At 53.1% G+C, this 13,914-nt stretch overlaps 6 protein-coding genes; 2 read left to right on the top strand and 4 right to left on the bottom strand.

Moving 5' to 3' along the window:
* Nucleotides 1-324: 324 nt before the first annotated feature.
* Nucleotides 325-1,947, bottom strand: RCC_02401 (probable GTP-binding protein YchF; the record flags this gene model as incomplete). Of its 2 annotated transcripts, none has more annotated exons than XM_023767691.1 (3): nucleotides 325-876; nucleotides 1,075-1,632; nucleotides 1,699-1,947. In XM_023767691.1, 3 exons carry the CDS (start codon nucleotides 1,945-1,947, stop codon nucleotides 325-327), a joined length of 1,359 nt encoding a protein of 452 aa, XP_023623459.1. The 2 variants fall into 2 exon arrangements, with proteins under 2 accessions (XP_023623459.1, XP_023623460.1); XM_023767692.1 differs by lacking the exon at nucleotides 1,699-1,947 and adding an exon at nucleotides 1,682-1,696.
* A 488-nt stretch (nucleotides 1,948-2,435) lies between these two features.
* RCC_02402 (related to isoleucine--tRNA ligase) lies at nucleotides 2,436-5,739 on the bottom strand (the record flags this gene model as incomplete). XM_023767693.1 has 2 exons in its annotated part: nucleotides 2,436-5,008; nucleotides 5,058-5,739. 2 exons carry the CDS (start codon nucleotides 5,737-5,739, stop codon nucleotides 2,436-2,438), a joined length of 3,255 nt encoding a protein of 1,084 aa, XP_023623461.1.
* A 340-nt stretch (nucleotides 5,740-6,079) lies between these two features.
* Nucleotides 6,080-7,089, bottom strand: RCC_02403 (uncharacterized protein; the record flags this gene model as incomplete). XM_023767694.1 has 2 exons in its annotated part: nucleotides 6,080-7,016; nucleotides 7,067-7,089. The coding sequence occupies 2 exons, from the start codon at nucleotides 7,087-7,089 to the stop codon at nucleotides 6,080-6,082; spliced, it is 960 nt and encodes a 319-aa protein (XP_023623462.1).
* A 1,186-nt stretch (nucleotides 7,090-8,275) lies between these two features.
* Nucleotides 8,276-9,895, top strand: RCC_02404 (uncharacterized protein; the record flags this gene model as incomplete). Its single annotated transcript, XM_023767695.1, has 1 exon — nucleotides 8,276-9,895. The coding sequence occupies one exon, from the start codon at nucleotides 8,276-8,278 to the stop codon at nucleotides 9,893-9,895; it is 1,620 nt and encodes a 539-aa protein (XP_023623463.1).
* A 293-nt stretch (nucleotides 9,896-10,188) lies between these two features.
* On the bottom strand, nucleotides 10,189-11,506 carry RCC_02405 (probable cystathionine gamma-lyase; the record flags this gene model as incomplete). XM_023767696.1 has 2 exons in its annotated part: nucleotides 10,189-11,358; nucleotides 11,414-11,506. The coding sequence occupies 2 exons, from the start codon at nucleotides 11,504-11,506 to the stop codon at nucleotides 10,189-10,191; spliced, it is 1,263 nt and encodes a 420-aa protein (XP_023623464.1).
* A 930-nt stretch (nucleotides 11,507-12,436) lies between these two features.
* RCC_02406 (uncharacterized protein) lies at nucleotides 12,437-13,909 on the top strand (the record flags this gene model as incomplete). The annotated part of the gene is made up of 1 exon (XM_023767697.1): nucleotides 12,437-13,909. One exon carries the CDS (start codon nucleotides 12,437-12,439, stop codon nucleotides 13,907-13,909), a length of 1,473 nt encoding a protein of 490 aa, XP_023623465.1.
* Nucleotides 13,910-13,914: the final 5 nt, after the last annotated feature.

Below are 13,914 nucleotides of genomic sequence, written 5' to 3' on the forward strand. Positions count from 1 at the left end.
CATGTCCTTCTTTCAACACATCTCACCAATCAGCTTTGGAGACCTCACAACTCACGCTTGTCGACCGCAAAAAGCAGATGTTGAATACACTTGATGCAGAACTTGTCCTGTACATGTATGCAATTCGAATTGAAGAACTGACACTCGTCATACTTTACATGTGTACTATAGTGTACATGCATGGCGCTGAATCTTTTTAAATTCGGCAAAGGTCATTTACATCATTACCAATCCCTATAGAAGGTATAGCCATTTTGCTGTGCTCAGACTGCCATGTCCAGACCATTTGTGTCTGTAGTTGAGCGACGCCCTCATAATCGTGGCTCATGCTTTGGCGGCGCCTGCCTTGATGAGTAGAATGTCTCCGTCCTCGACAACATAATCCTTGCCCTTGGTCATAACTTTACCCTTGGCCTTGACCGAAGCCTCGTCGCCCTCTTCCTTTAGCGTCTTGTAGTTGTACACGACTGCTTGGATAAAAGTCTTCTCGAAATCGCCGTGAATTACTCCGGCYGCTTGCGGCGCCTTGGTACCGTTGCGAATCGTCCATTGACGCACTTCATCTGGCCCGGTCGTGAAGAAGGAGCCGAGGTTGAGCGCTTTTCGCATGGTGGTAACAATCTTGGGTAGGGCAGACTTTGTGCCCAGCTTCTTGCATTCTTCTGCGACTTCCTCATCGTTTTCGAAACGAGTGAGGCGGTCTTCGAAGCAGACGGAGATGGGAATGATTGGATCGCCAGTTGCATGCTCCTTCACCCACTCAGCAATCTTGGGAAGATGCTTGTTCTTCTGGCGAATATAGTCACGCTCACTGAGGTTGACGAGGAACACWACTGGCTTGGCGCTCAGCAGGAATAGCGGGTTGATGACCTCGACCTGTAAGTGAACAAGGTTAGCTAATGCTCCCCGTTGTGATGGTGCTGAATCAATGGTAATGCTTGAGTTTCTGATCAGAAAAGAAGGTCTCTCATGACACCTCTGCGTGATTGAGGCTTCGAAGAGCTGGGATTATAGAGATTTGATCTCTGGTTCATCCTGAAAGGGGAAGGGAGTTATGAGGGGAGTCATTCATACCTCTTTTGGACCCCAGTCGCCCTTTCGTACGTCCTTTCCGTCCTTGAGCATCGCGAGGATCTTTTCCACAGTGGCCTGTTCCTCCTTGAGCTTCTTCATCTCCAGTGACTGTCCGCCTCTCCGAGTCTGCTTGACCAAGGCATCGAGCGCCTTCTCGACAAACTCAATGTCCTTGATGCGCAGCTCCTCACTAATGATGTCTAGATCTCGGATTGGGTCAACGTCTCCTTCCACGTGAATGATTTCCGCGTCGTCGAAACATCGGACGACCTGGAAGACGGCGTCGACGGCTCTGATGTGAGACAGGAAGGCATTTCCAAGACCTGCGCCAGTGGAGGCACCACGTGWCAAGCCAGCAATGTCGTAGACTGTGAGATTTGCCGGTACAATCGACTTGGGCTTATACATGTCGACCAGTGCGTCGAAGCGCTCATCCGGCACGATGACACGCGCTTCTTCCGGATCGATGGTCGCATATGGGAAGTTGGCGGGGTTACCGAGCGAGCACTTGGTGAGGGCCTGGAAGAATGTCGACTTTCCGACATTGGCGAGACCGACCTGGGGCTGCGGTTAGCACCTCCAGCGAGTCTATGCGCGGGGCACGCACATGCCAGTCGTACATACAATCCCACTCTTCAAGCTGTTGCCAGGAMGTCCCAGCAGCAGCTTCTCCTGCTTCACTTCCTTCTTGGGAGGCATCTTTTTCTTGCTGGCGTAGGTGCGAAGTGGGGTGTGGAGGAAGCAGAGGCCGAAAAGTCGAGGTGGTGCGGGTCGCAAAGAGCTTGCTTGGCTAGTGAAGACAGATCCTGCTGCCGCGGTGGAAGATGGAGAGCAAGAAAGGAAGATGAAACGCGACGTTGCTGCGAGGAGCATCCAACTGTGACTTGCCGTTGGAGTTGGACGGACGGTGGTGCGAAGGAGGGATTGGGAGACGTGAAGAAAATTAGGTGGARGAGATCTCTGCTGGGTCAAAGCTTTTTTTTCATGCCTGGCGCACACGAGCAGTTCTAGTAGACTCCATGGCAGCCACCTCACTTGCGAGGATGGGTAAAGAAGCTTACCGTCTTCCCTGGCAGTGAAGCGATGACCACGCTCGCGAATGGGTAGACGCGCTAATGAGAGATGACAGTCTTGCGGAGAGTCAAGTCTTCCACCGAATAATTTCTGCCTGATTGTGTCGCTATCGAAAGAGATATCTTCAATCGCAAGAGGTAGGGCGATCCTTCAAATTTCACCGGTCTTTGTTGTGAAGGTACTGCGTTCGCCGCTTCAATGAGAGACGGAGAGGATGTGAAATATCAAGTGAGCTATGCGGTATTTGCTACAGCAATCGGTTTTACAGTGCGCCATCGATGGAATATTTACAAAGCCTCTGACACAGCTTCGCGACACGGAGCGCACGGCAGCGTCTGATCCTCTGCAGTATACTTCCAACATCGAACGCACTTCTCACCACTGGGCGGCAATATAATGACCTTTCCCCAAGTGCTTTGCTCATGGGACCCGTGCCACTCTGAGTTCACAATCGGCTGCTCATATTGCCACTCCACGGGCATGGGCATAAGTCCATCCCACGAGTGTATTTCCGCCTGACTGACAACCAAGAGGCTTGCCAAATCGGCGGCGTGGAGCCATTCGAAATCTTGATGGTCCAGCTTGACCTCCTTGTGCAAACATATGACGACTTTGCAAGCAAGACCACTGCCTAGCTGTCTTGCGGCCCTAGCCTCCTCTTGTGCGATCTTGACAGCAGAACTGATCGTTCGGAACACTCGAATTGCACCGTCAAGAGAATTTCCATTCTGGAGGCCAGCACGTGTCGCATCGAACGGTCGATCCCAAACTTGGCGCAACGGGTGCAGACTTAGATCTGATACCGCAGCACTATCCAGACTGTTGAGCGAATGCGTCTGCTTCATAGCTTCCGGCAAACACTCCCAAACCTCCTCAACAAGATGCGGCGTTGCAGGACCCAGCATTCTTGTAAGTTCCTGCGTGATGTGGACGAGGATGGTCTGAGTATGTCTCCTCACGAGTGTAGATCCGGCATATAGCCTGTCTTTCACAATCTCAAAATAGAAAGCACTGAGGTCATTGTTGACAAATTTGTTGATCTCGTTGATCCCAGCGAAGAATTTGTATTCGCCATACGCAGAAAATACCGTGTGACTGCATTTGCTTAGTTGGTGGAGGATGACCTGATCGGCGAAGTCCAACTCTGCGAGCAGTGAACGTTGCGGAGACGGTGATGGATAGTCGTGTAGGACTCCGAGTAGGAACTTGAAAGTTACCCTGTACTTTTGCAAAGCCTGCTGAACGCTCTGAAGTATAGGCTGCGAGATGGATACATCTTTGGTGTAGTCCGAGGACGCTACCCATAGGCGTAGAACATCAGGCCCCAATGTGCTCCGGGCCTTCGATTTTGTTGGCGAGCTCTGTCCACTGCTCGCCTTGTTCTTATTCTTGGCTTTGGTCGAGGCAAGTATTAGAGTACCTGATATAATCTCCTCGGGTGCAATAACGTTGCCAAGACTTTTGCTCATCTTCTTGCCCATCCCGTCCAAAGTGAAGCCGTGGGTAGCGAGCGTTTTGAAAGGAGCCCGAGGCTTGTCGTCGGGGTCTTGAGTGGCGATAGCAGTGAGGAGGCTGCTTTGGAACCATCCACGGTGCTGATCTGTTCCTTCCACATACACATCACTGAGATGAACGCCATCGCCTCTCTTTTCTAGTGAGGTCCATGTGGTTCCAGAGTCGAACCACACATCCATGGTGTCCCAGCCTCTAACCCATTTCCCAGGATCGAGCGACTTATGTAGCCATGAAGGATCGTCTAGTGGGTCTGAGAACCAGGCATCGGTGCCTTTCTGCTCAATGATAGAGATGATGTGATCAACGCTTTCGGGCGAGATGCAAACTTCATCGCTCTCTAGATTATAAAGAGCGGGGATGGGCACACCCCAAACACGCTGGCGAGATATGCACCACTGGCTTCGTCCTTCAACAAAACTTCGTAGTCTTACTTTTCCGCTGTCAGGGATGAAGCGGACAWCWTCCAGAGCCGATAAAGCTCGGTCTTTGATCGCGAACACATTGGCGAACCATTGCGCTGTCGCACGCACAATAACTGGTTGCTTGGTACGCCAATCGATTGGATTCTTATGCGTAAACTTGTGGGCAACAAGCAAAAGGCTGGTACGCGTCTCATTTACGCCGGACGGCAAGTACTTTGAAGGCTTCATCAACACATCAAGGACAGCTTTCACTCCAGCTGTCTGAACATTCAGACCGAGGAAACTCTTCCCATCGACGTGTGAGGAGAACGCATCGGAAGTGTATCTTCCTTCATCGTCGACCGGTGCAAAGGCAGGCCCGATGTTGTGCTGCTGGCATACTGTATAGTCGTCCATGCCATGACCCGGCGCCATGTGGACTAGGCCAGTGCCCGTTGTTGCCGTTACGAAGTCAGCATGTAGGATGGGCGAATTTGTCGCAGTGAAGAGATTGAAGCACGCCGTCCCGCCAGTGACAATCTGCGAGCCAGGCACAGAGTCCACAATAGTAGTCACGGTGGCATCCGGGGACAAATGCGAAAGTACATGTTCGATCCGGTCTTTGGCCACGATCAGTTGATCATCACTGGAAATTTCCTCTGAAGCACAGTGTATATTGACGACCGAGTACGCAATGTCGTTCCGGATGGCTATGGCCATGTTGGCTGGCAGAGTCCAAGGCGTGGTGGTCCATATGAGTGCACTCACACTGCCCGGTTTGATCGACGGGTTGGTCTTGAAGACATCCGGGAGTCGTACAAGCGGAAGTTTCACAAAGGCAGCGGTACACTTGTGGCTGTCATCGTATTCAAGCTCGGCTTCTGCGAGAGCTGTGCGAGACGAAGGCGACCAGTACACGGGCCTATGGTGGCGCGAAATGAGGCCTGAAGGATGCGTTAGCTCCGCGAAAATTGCGTGATTCATTGATCCCACCATTCCGTAGCAACYCTCGGAAAACGCCCAGCTGCCTGACCTCGAAGTCATCGCTCATGGTCTTGTAAGGACGATCCCACTCGCCCATGACACCCCATCCTCGAAAACTCGCTTTCTGCAATTCGATTGTCTCGCTGGCTAGCTTTCTGGCAGCCGTTCTGATCTCCAAAGCGCTCATCTTGTTGGATGCATCAGACGCAGCCCGCGCTTCCTGTGCCGGCGTATTCTTCGATGAATGTCCCTGCTTTCCCGCATCCTTTGACTGCTGCAAAGCCTTGAGCTCAATCGGAAGCCCATGACAGTCCCAGCCTGGCCGATACTGCACTCTTTTGCCACGGGAGAGCTCCGATCGTAGCATCAAATCTTTCAGCACTTTGTTCAGCGCATGGCCCACATGCACCGTTCCATTCGCATACGGCGGACCGTCATGCAGGACGAAGTCCCCAGCAGCATTGCCATTTCCCCTAGTGTTCCACTGCCATTCATACAGATCGTCGGCGCATCGTCGACGGTAAATGTCAAGCTGCTCAAGGGACGGGCGAGGCGGGAATCGCGATTTAGGAAGCGCGAGCGTGTCGGCCCAACTCGTTTTGTCTTGGGCGAGAATTTGTATTCGCTTCAAGACATCGTTCTTGTCAGTTGATGCAGCTCGGCGCACAAGGCTCGGTGACAACCGGGGCATTGCATTGATCGCATGTCGAAGTGTGAGGATGAGCTTGGAATGGTGAATTTAGACTTTCTTTGACTTTCATCTGATCGACGCTACGGATCCAGGAACGCGGGTCTGTCACGGCATCACGCGCCGAATCGTCTCACACGCATAGAAGAGTTGGAACGACAATCCGTCATAGTGGCATAGAATAGCGGATGTCACGAAAAGTGAAGAGTGGCATGCGAAGGGCGTTGACTGATCTTTTGCAACGTACGAAGGAATCTAACAGTACAAATCTTGTATCGGCACAAGGTATCATACATCCCACCTCACTGGTGTAACAAGTCCATCTTCCAAGCGCTAACAATCATCATGGTCTTGCGGTAATAGCCGCTCTTAGTAACCTCGGGATCTCATCTGTCTCGCAGCRTATCTCGGCGAGCTTGAGAGGGGTCTCCTCGCTCTTGTTCCTTCGCAGAGGGTCTGCGCCATACCGAAGGAGCACTTTGCACATTTCAATGGAGCCCGTGAGGACAGCGCAGTGAAGAGCGGTGTTCCCATCGGCCATTCCGAGGTTCGGGTCGGCTCTGGCCATCAGCAACAACTCAGTGACTTCAACCTTGCCAGGCCAAACGCTCCAATGGATTGCTGCTGCATTGATGAAAGACACCGCGCTGAGATCCGGCTTATGTTCCAAAAGGAGCGAGACCAGGGCGGCCGAAGAGTATTTTGAAGCATACATTATGGGTGTTACTTTATAACCATCGAGGATGTCGACCTGAGCTCCTGTTTGAAGCAGGTACTGCACAATGTCGAGATTATCGCTCCTGCATGCTTGGTGAAGAGGACTGCTAGAAGATCGACTGCTGGAAGGGTTGAGCTCGGCGCCATGAGCGAGAAGAAGCCGGACAGCCGTCAGATGTCCCTTTAGACACGCACCAGCGAGTGGTGATAGCTGCCCCGATTTTGCAGGCTGGAAAGCCTCAAATAGGCCTGGCACAAGGGCAGATGAGTTGATAGGTGCGCCCTTTCCAAGAAGGCACTCAATCGCGGTGAGGTCACCTGCGCATGCAGCTACGAAAAGCTGATTTGCCAGGCTGTTCTTCTCATCGGTGGTCGTCTTTGGTCCTTCCGAAAGGGATTTATCTGGAATAATCCCAGGTGACGCCGGTGGGGACCACTTCGACTTTGCCACTTGAAAGGGCGGAACGCTGAGCGGGATCGGAAGAGATGAAGGCTTTCGTGGTCGCAGAGACTTTTGTGGTGATGGTATTTTATGTGTAATGTCGGGGTCCGAAACGAAGTCCCTGCCATTTGTCAGTTCGACGTACGGTCTCCCGTTGATGAGGTGACTTGCCTGCGTTTTGTGCTGCTGATCATGGTGAATGAATCTTGTCGCTCTACGACGTGGGGCGTCTTGTTCGCAATCGATTGCAGCAACAGCTTGAGAGAGGCCATAGTTTCGAAGCCCATGATGGTGAACGTGGGGGCGAGACAGAGTCTCTGGTTTGTGACATGCAGATGTATTGGATATGACCTGCCGATGGCTTTATGCACAGCAACGCCAAGTGGGGAATTAGTGTCAGATGGCTGAGACCGGAGGGAGATTTGCATATATGTACGATGAGACGGACAAGGAGAGGTGTGTGAAGACGATTGAACGCAAATGGGCTATGCAGCGGAGCATGCATATGACGGTGATTGCAACAGAGAGTGCGGTGTTACGTTGTGGTCGTGACGCTTGCTTACACTCATTTGCGGAGGGTGGAGACGTCCATGCCTCAATGCYCGCTTGCCCAAGTGCTGTATTACTACACCTGGGGAACGCAGGCGTGGAAGTCCGCCCTTTCGTAGTGCGGTGCCTCAGACGCCCGCAGAAAGGGAGAACGAAAGCTCGGTGAGCGCAAAGTGCACAGGGGGGCGGAGTCTCCGGGCCCAAGCAGGGGTCTTGCGCGGGAGCCCACTGCGTCGGGTGGTCCTGCTTCGTGCGGAAACAGCACTTCACCGTACCGAAGTTGCATTTGCCCCGTTCGGCGAATGTAGACTGGACGTCGACACTATTTTGAAGAAGCAGTTGGGACCCATCCTAGAAAGGAGAGTTCCACGCAGACCGTTCCCACCATCCAGAGAAGACCAAGTCCAGCTCCTTCATGATCATGATCATGGTATGTTATGCGTCAAGATTGGGCCCAGGTCCACGGCCGGGGCTCCGCGCTGGGTCATGGTTGCATTGAGGTAACTCTGAGCTTCGCCGCCTTCAAGGCCTGTGATTGAGGGATCAAGCGAACGATGATGATGGTCTTTGACCACCTGGCRGTTCATCGCAACTGGGTTTCGTGATCCCTGTCATGTGCGGCTGGTGTGGTGGAAGTCCGGAGTGAAAAGCGGTTCGCGGCGCGCGCCGTTCAAGATGTGGTCTGTGCGTTGACCGCAATCGTCCACAGATGCATGCACTACTTTTCCACCAGCACATGTCAGAGCGCTAACAACCGCAAGTCTACCGCGCGTCGTCAACGCCAGTGTACTGCACAAGCGATCGCGCACCGTAAACATCACTGTCTCGGCAATGAGTGAAAATCGCGCTTTGCTGAAACTCAAGGTCGGTGCCAAAGCGGCCGCGTCGCTGGCAGAATCGCAGCAGAACAATGGTGCTGCCACGGCCACAGGAGCCTCGACACCAGGACCGCCGGTGAAGCTGAAGCTCAGTTTCTCGCAGCCTGCAACCCCCATTGAGTCACCTGCGGCTGAAAGTGCCGCGCTTGGAGCGGACGGTGCTGTGAAGAAGAAGCGGACATACGTTAAGAAGGAAGGCGATGGCAAAAAGAGCGCGGGAAAGAAGCGTCCAGCGGAAGATGATGCCATGTCACCCGTCAAGCGTGTTGCCAGCGGTAATCCGCGCACGTTATCCCTCAAGCCCCCCGCAGTCCATGGTGGAGAGAGCAGCAAACCGCCAAAGATATCTCTAAACACTTCAAGCAAGAGGGCTTCGCTACCAAAGTTTGTCGATCTTCGCGCGCGTGGCAAGGCACCACCGCGGCCAAAGGGCGTCGGTTATGATAGCGAGGACTCGGACACAGAGAAGGATCCGGCGATACAGCAAGCGATTGTGCTGCGTATGGAGCCTGGAGAGGATGCCGACTACCTGAGAGAGGCCATTCAAAACAWCCAGATTGGACCGCATCCACTGCAGGGCGATGCAGAAGTATCGATCAAGTTCATCGAGAAGGGCTGGCGGCGGGCCGTGATCAAAATCAGAGGTAGGATGTATGGCGCTGTGCTGGTCGATCTACCGTGCATCGTGGAGTCGATGAAGAGCTTTGACAAAAAGGGATGGTGGAAAGTCGCAGATATGAATCAGATGCTACTGGTGCTTGGACGGTGTCAGACAGAGGAAGAGGCTCGAGGTCTTGCACTACCCAAGGAAGTCAACAAAGACACCTTGCAATATGCACACGGACTGACGCCGCCCATGCACTGGGTGCGCAAGCGAAGATTCCGCAAGCGTCTGAACCACACCCAAGTGCAGAATGTTGAGGATCAGGTCCTCAAGCTGCTAGAAGCCGACAGATTGTGGGAACAAGGCGGTGGGACTGTGACATTGGACCACAAGACACAAGCGGAGCAGTCAATCGAGCCCCGAGACTACGACGAAGACGAGGATGCGGAAGGCGAAGGCGAAATGTTTGGCTCCGATCAGGAGGAGGATTACGACGACGATCTGCCGGCTGAGGATCTGGAGGCACAGATGCAGGCAATGTTCGATCAAGACGATGCACCTACCTCAGATCTCTTTGCTGAGTCACCAGCACCGCTTGCGGACCAAGCGGCTTCGATGGCTGCGGTGGAAAACGCCATGGACGATTTCGAAGCCACTCCTGTTGCAACGCCTGCTGACGCTGGCATGACAACGCAAGATGACGAAGACGAAGAATCTGAAGAGGACGAGTCGGAAGAGGACGGCGATTCCCCAGATGTTATCGATGAAGATGCACTTGCAAAGGCCGCAGAGCGGGCACAGCAGCTTGAGGAGGTGGCGGACTTGGAGCGCGAGGTATCGAAAGCTAGGCAGAAGGCCAATGCAATGACAAACCAGTTGTTGAGGGCTCGGGAAATGCAGAARTTGGCGGGTCTGGAGGAGGATCTCCGGGTGAAAAAGGGCGTGTTCGGCCTCGACGCGGAAGACTGAGAGGCAGGATCACTGGGCGTGGACGTTGCCTTTCTTTCGACTCGTTGCGACTGACACACTATGGTCGAAGCTTTCATTGAGGATTTCACAGCAGCATCGAGGACTAGATAATGATGAGCCTAGAGGCAATCTCATCTGGACAATGCAAATTGCAGCACTATCGCCCCCATTATATAGTTCTATGTACCGCGAGCCTCTAATCTGTGAGGCTCGTAGTGACAAATGAGCATGCCGGGGTCGCAGATTCATCGTAAGCAATCGTTCTTAGGTCCAAGAGACATATCTTCCTTCGTTCATGCGTGTCCATTAGTCGTGCCATTCGTAGCCTTGCCACCGGCGACCACCATCTGCAATGCTTGCATGACATCAGCCACCAAATCTTCGGCGTCCTCCACACCGCAAGAGATTCGGACAAGGTTGTCGAATACACCGGCGGCCTCTCGCTGTTCTTTGGGGATGCCCATGTGGGTCATGGAAGCAGGCACCTCTACCAAAGACTCAACGCCACCCAGCGATTCGGCAAGAGTGAAGATGTTGGTTGCCTCGCAAAATAGGTTGGCAGCTGGCTGACCGCCCTTGATGCGGAAAGATAGCATGCCACCACCAAGTCCGTCACGGTGCTGCTTGATTGCGATTTTGCGCTGCTTGTGGGAATTCAAACCCGGGTAGTTGACAGCCTCTACGTGGGGGCTCGCCTCGAGGGCCGTTGCAACTGCTAGCGCGTTCTTGCTCGCCTCCCTCGCACGAAGATGCAGCGTCTTTGCACCTCTGTGAGCGAGCCAGCAATCGAATGGGCTTGGCACGGCACCAATGGCATTCTGCAAGAACCTCAGCCGCTCGTGGATCTCGTCCGAGTTGAGCKCAGCGACACCCATGAGTACGTCGGAGTGACCATTGATATACTTGGTCACGCTGTGCACGACGATGTCCGCGCCATGCTCGAGTGGGTTTTGAACGTAGGGCGACATGAAGGTGTTATCGACAACCACCTTGATGCCGCTCTGGTGTGCCACATCAGCAATTGCGCGGATGTCGACCAGAGACAGAGTCGGGTTGGAGGGGGTTTCGATCCAGATCAGTTTCGTCTCCGCGGTGATCAAATCCTTGATGTCGAGCTCAATGCTCGGGGTGAAAGTGACGCGAACGCCATGCGCTGAGGCGACTTTGGTAAAGTAGCGATGGGTGCCGCCGTAGACGTCGGATACCGAAACAACGTGGCTTCCCGCGGCCAAGCTCAGCAGGATCGTGGCTGTGGTAGCCGAGCCAGACGAAAAGGCCAACGCGTACTTGGCCTTTTCTAACGCCGCAATCGAAGTCTCGAAATTCTCGCGATTGGGGTTGGATGAACGTGTGTACTCATGGGCACCAACGGGTTTGCCGACAGAAGTCTGGGCGAATGTGGTGCTGAGAGAGATGGCCTCTATGACTGCTCCGGTACTGGGATCGTGTGGACTGCCCGCATGCTGTAGCTTCGTGAGCATTGGGTCACAGAGATACCTAATCGACTGGCGCACTTACCACAGCCAGCGTCCCAAATCTATGGAGGCGAGTGTCGGCCGGTGTGTGATCACCATTCGCCGCCGTTGTGCTCGTGATTCCAGGGACGCTCATGGTTGTTGTGTATTGCGTGCGGTACGAAAGTTTTCTCGGATTCGACGTGGGGTATATAATTTATGTCCGAGATGTTRACGTGAAGTGGCAATGACAACGATGTACCTAGGTGGGTCCTTTTTGTGAGGGATGAGAATGCTGACAGAGCACGTCGTCGTCGGAACTTGTAGTAAGACAGTCAGCGCTCTGCGATGGCGTGATGATCCTTTGATGATGATGAAGTATGTCGCAGACTCCCGAATGGTGAATTTGTTGATTAAAAAGCTTCTAGCGTAAGTATGAGGTAAAACTCAGTTATGCGGTTCCAAGCGGTTGGCGATCGTTCGAAAGCCGTGCTGCGACCTGAATCTTCAAGGTTCTTCTTGTTATTGTTGAGGTATGGATTGCAAATTGGAACGTCATTCACAACATGCTCTTCGAATCTTTGAACAATGCATCGTGCCGCCTCGGTCGAACCATCAACAATCAATGGATGTGCTCACAACTGTGCCTGAATGTTATTTCTGAAACCCCGCCGGCTGTCACCGCTGAACCCTGGTATCCACGSATTGTAGCCCGAGTCCATGCGTGCCTTGACCGAGAGTCCGGAAACCCGTCAGCCCGTATAGAGATTTCCAGGGTAGCGTGCCACACATGATCCCCTCGTATTCCAAAGAATGGCCTCGGAGAATGATTGTTGTAGTACAGCATGAGCGTTTCGTCTGTGTTGATTGCCATGAATGAATACCATCGGCGGATAGACGAGAACACCAATGCTCAACCGTGATTGGCTCAGCACATCTCCCCTTTCCTGCCGTTAAAATCTTGGTACTGCGTGGCCCATCTAGGTTGCTACTACCGCAGTCATGCTACACCGTTTGGCCTTTGTTGTTTGATTTCTTGGGAGACTGTGGGCGCATCACTCCTTTACGTGCCCACTGCATCGCAATCATGCCGCCAGCAAGGCTGCTTCAAGGATTTGCTGCCACGGCGGTTTTTCTCATCTGCTGGTTTCTGCTGATTCCATCTGGATACAGCCCGAGCGGCCTCACCTCTCGGTGGCACCACGATGCGCCACGCCGGGAGAATCTGACCTTGGATGTCGAGATTCTGAAGCGCCTGGATGTGCCTGTGAAGTTCAGCTATGAGCGGCATTGTATCAGCGTGCGGGAGAAACCCGGACTGAAAAGAGAGCCACTGATTGAAGTACCAACATCACTACGCAGCAGAGAAGGGTCTGTGGAAATCACCCTGGATGAGAACTTCACTCCTAACCAGGAGTCGCAAAGCATGTTCCCTCCGTGTGGGAGTGAGACTACAGTAAATGTACCGGAATTCCACTCACACGCGAAAACCTCCACATCATCTCTCATGCTAGGCGTGGCGACCACTCTGACGCGGATCGAGGAGAGTCTGCCGACGTTCTCGAGGTGGCTCTCAGAAACGGGCTCTCCACTGCTTGTTTTGCTGGTCGACCAGCCCAATCTTGATGATAAGGCGGAAGATGTGCTGCGTGTGTACGCTCTGGCTTTCGAGCTAAAAATATTTCTCATTCTCGAGCCATATCACTCAACATTTGAAGCGGACAGCGAAGGGCTCAAGAACTTTGGTCTGGCAACAGTGCTTGATAAGCACAAACGAGAGGAAACAAAATGGTTCGGCATCATCGACGACGACACATTCTTTTTGTCACTACCCCGAATGGTGGAAGCTTTGGAGCCTTACGACCCCGAAAAGCCGTGGTACATCGGAGCACTGACTGAAGGGCATACTCGTGTTAGCAAGGAAGGATTCAAGGCATGGGGAGGCGCTGGATTCTTCGTCTCTCCGCCTCTTATGCAAACGCTCGCCGAGCATTCTGTGCAGTGCATACACCTCGACAAGTTCTTCGGCGACATTCTATGGCGAGACTGCATCATGGAAATAACTTCGCCTACGGTTCAACTGACCGAACTGCGTGGACTGAATCAAATGGATTTGTGGAATGATCTCTCCGGATGGTACGAGGCCGGTTTCTCTCCAATCCTTACTGTGCATCATTGGAAAAGCTGGCACTTTTACCCAATCACACTCGCACATATTGTCTCCGAAGTGGCAGGCCCGGACTCTGTATTGCAACGATATCTCTTCGACAACAATACAGTGTTTACGAACGGCTACAGCATCGCGCAGTATCCAACAGGCTTGCCAGATCTCAATCTCGTGGAACTCACAATGACCGAGGACGTCAATCTTGAAAGGCCGCCCGAGGTGCTCGAATTCCACCACAGCATGGGCCATACTCGGCCCGCATTAGAACTGGGCAAGGAAAAGGTTCAATGGAAGTTTGAGCATGCAGTTTCAACGCCAGACGGCACGGTGAGGCAATTCTACGTGAAGAAATCGGATTCAGACTACAGCATAATTGAGATCGACTGGAGATGACCTGA

The sequence above is a fragment of the Ramularia collo-cygni genome, assembly GCF_900074925.1.
Source record: "Ramularia collo-cygni strain URUG2 genome assembly, contig: RCC_scaffold03, whole genome shotgun sequence".
Taxonomy (NCBI): Eukaryota; Fungi; Ascomycota; class Dothideomycetes; order Mycosphaerellales; family Mycosphaerellaceae; genus Ramularia; species Ramularia collo-cygni.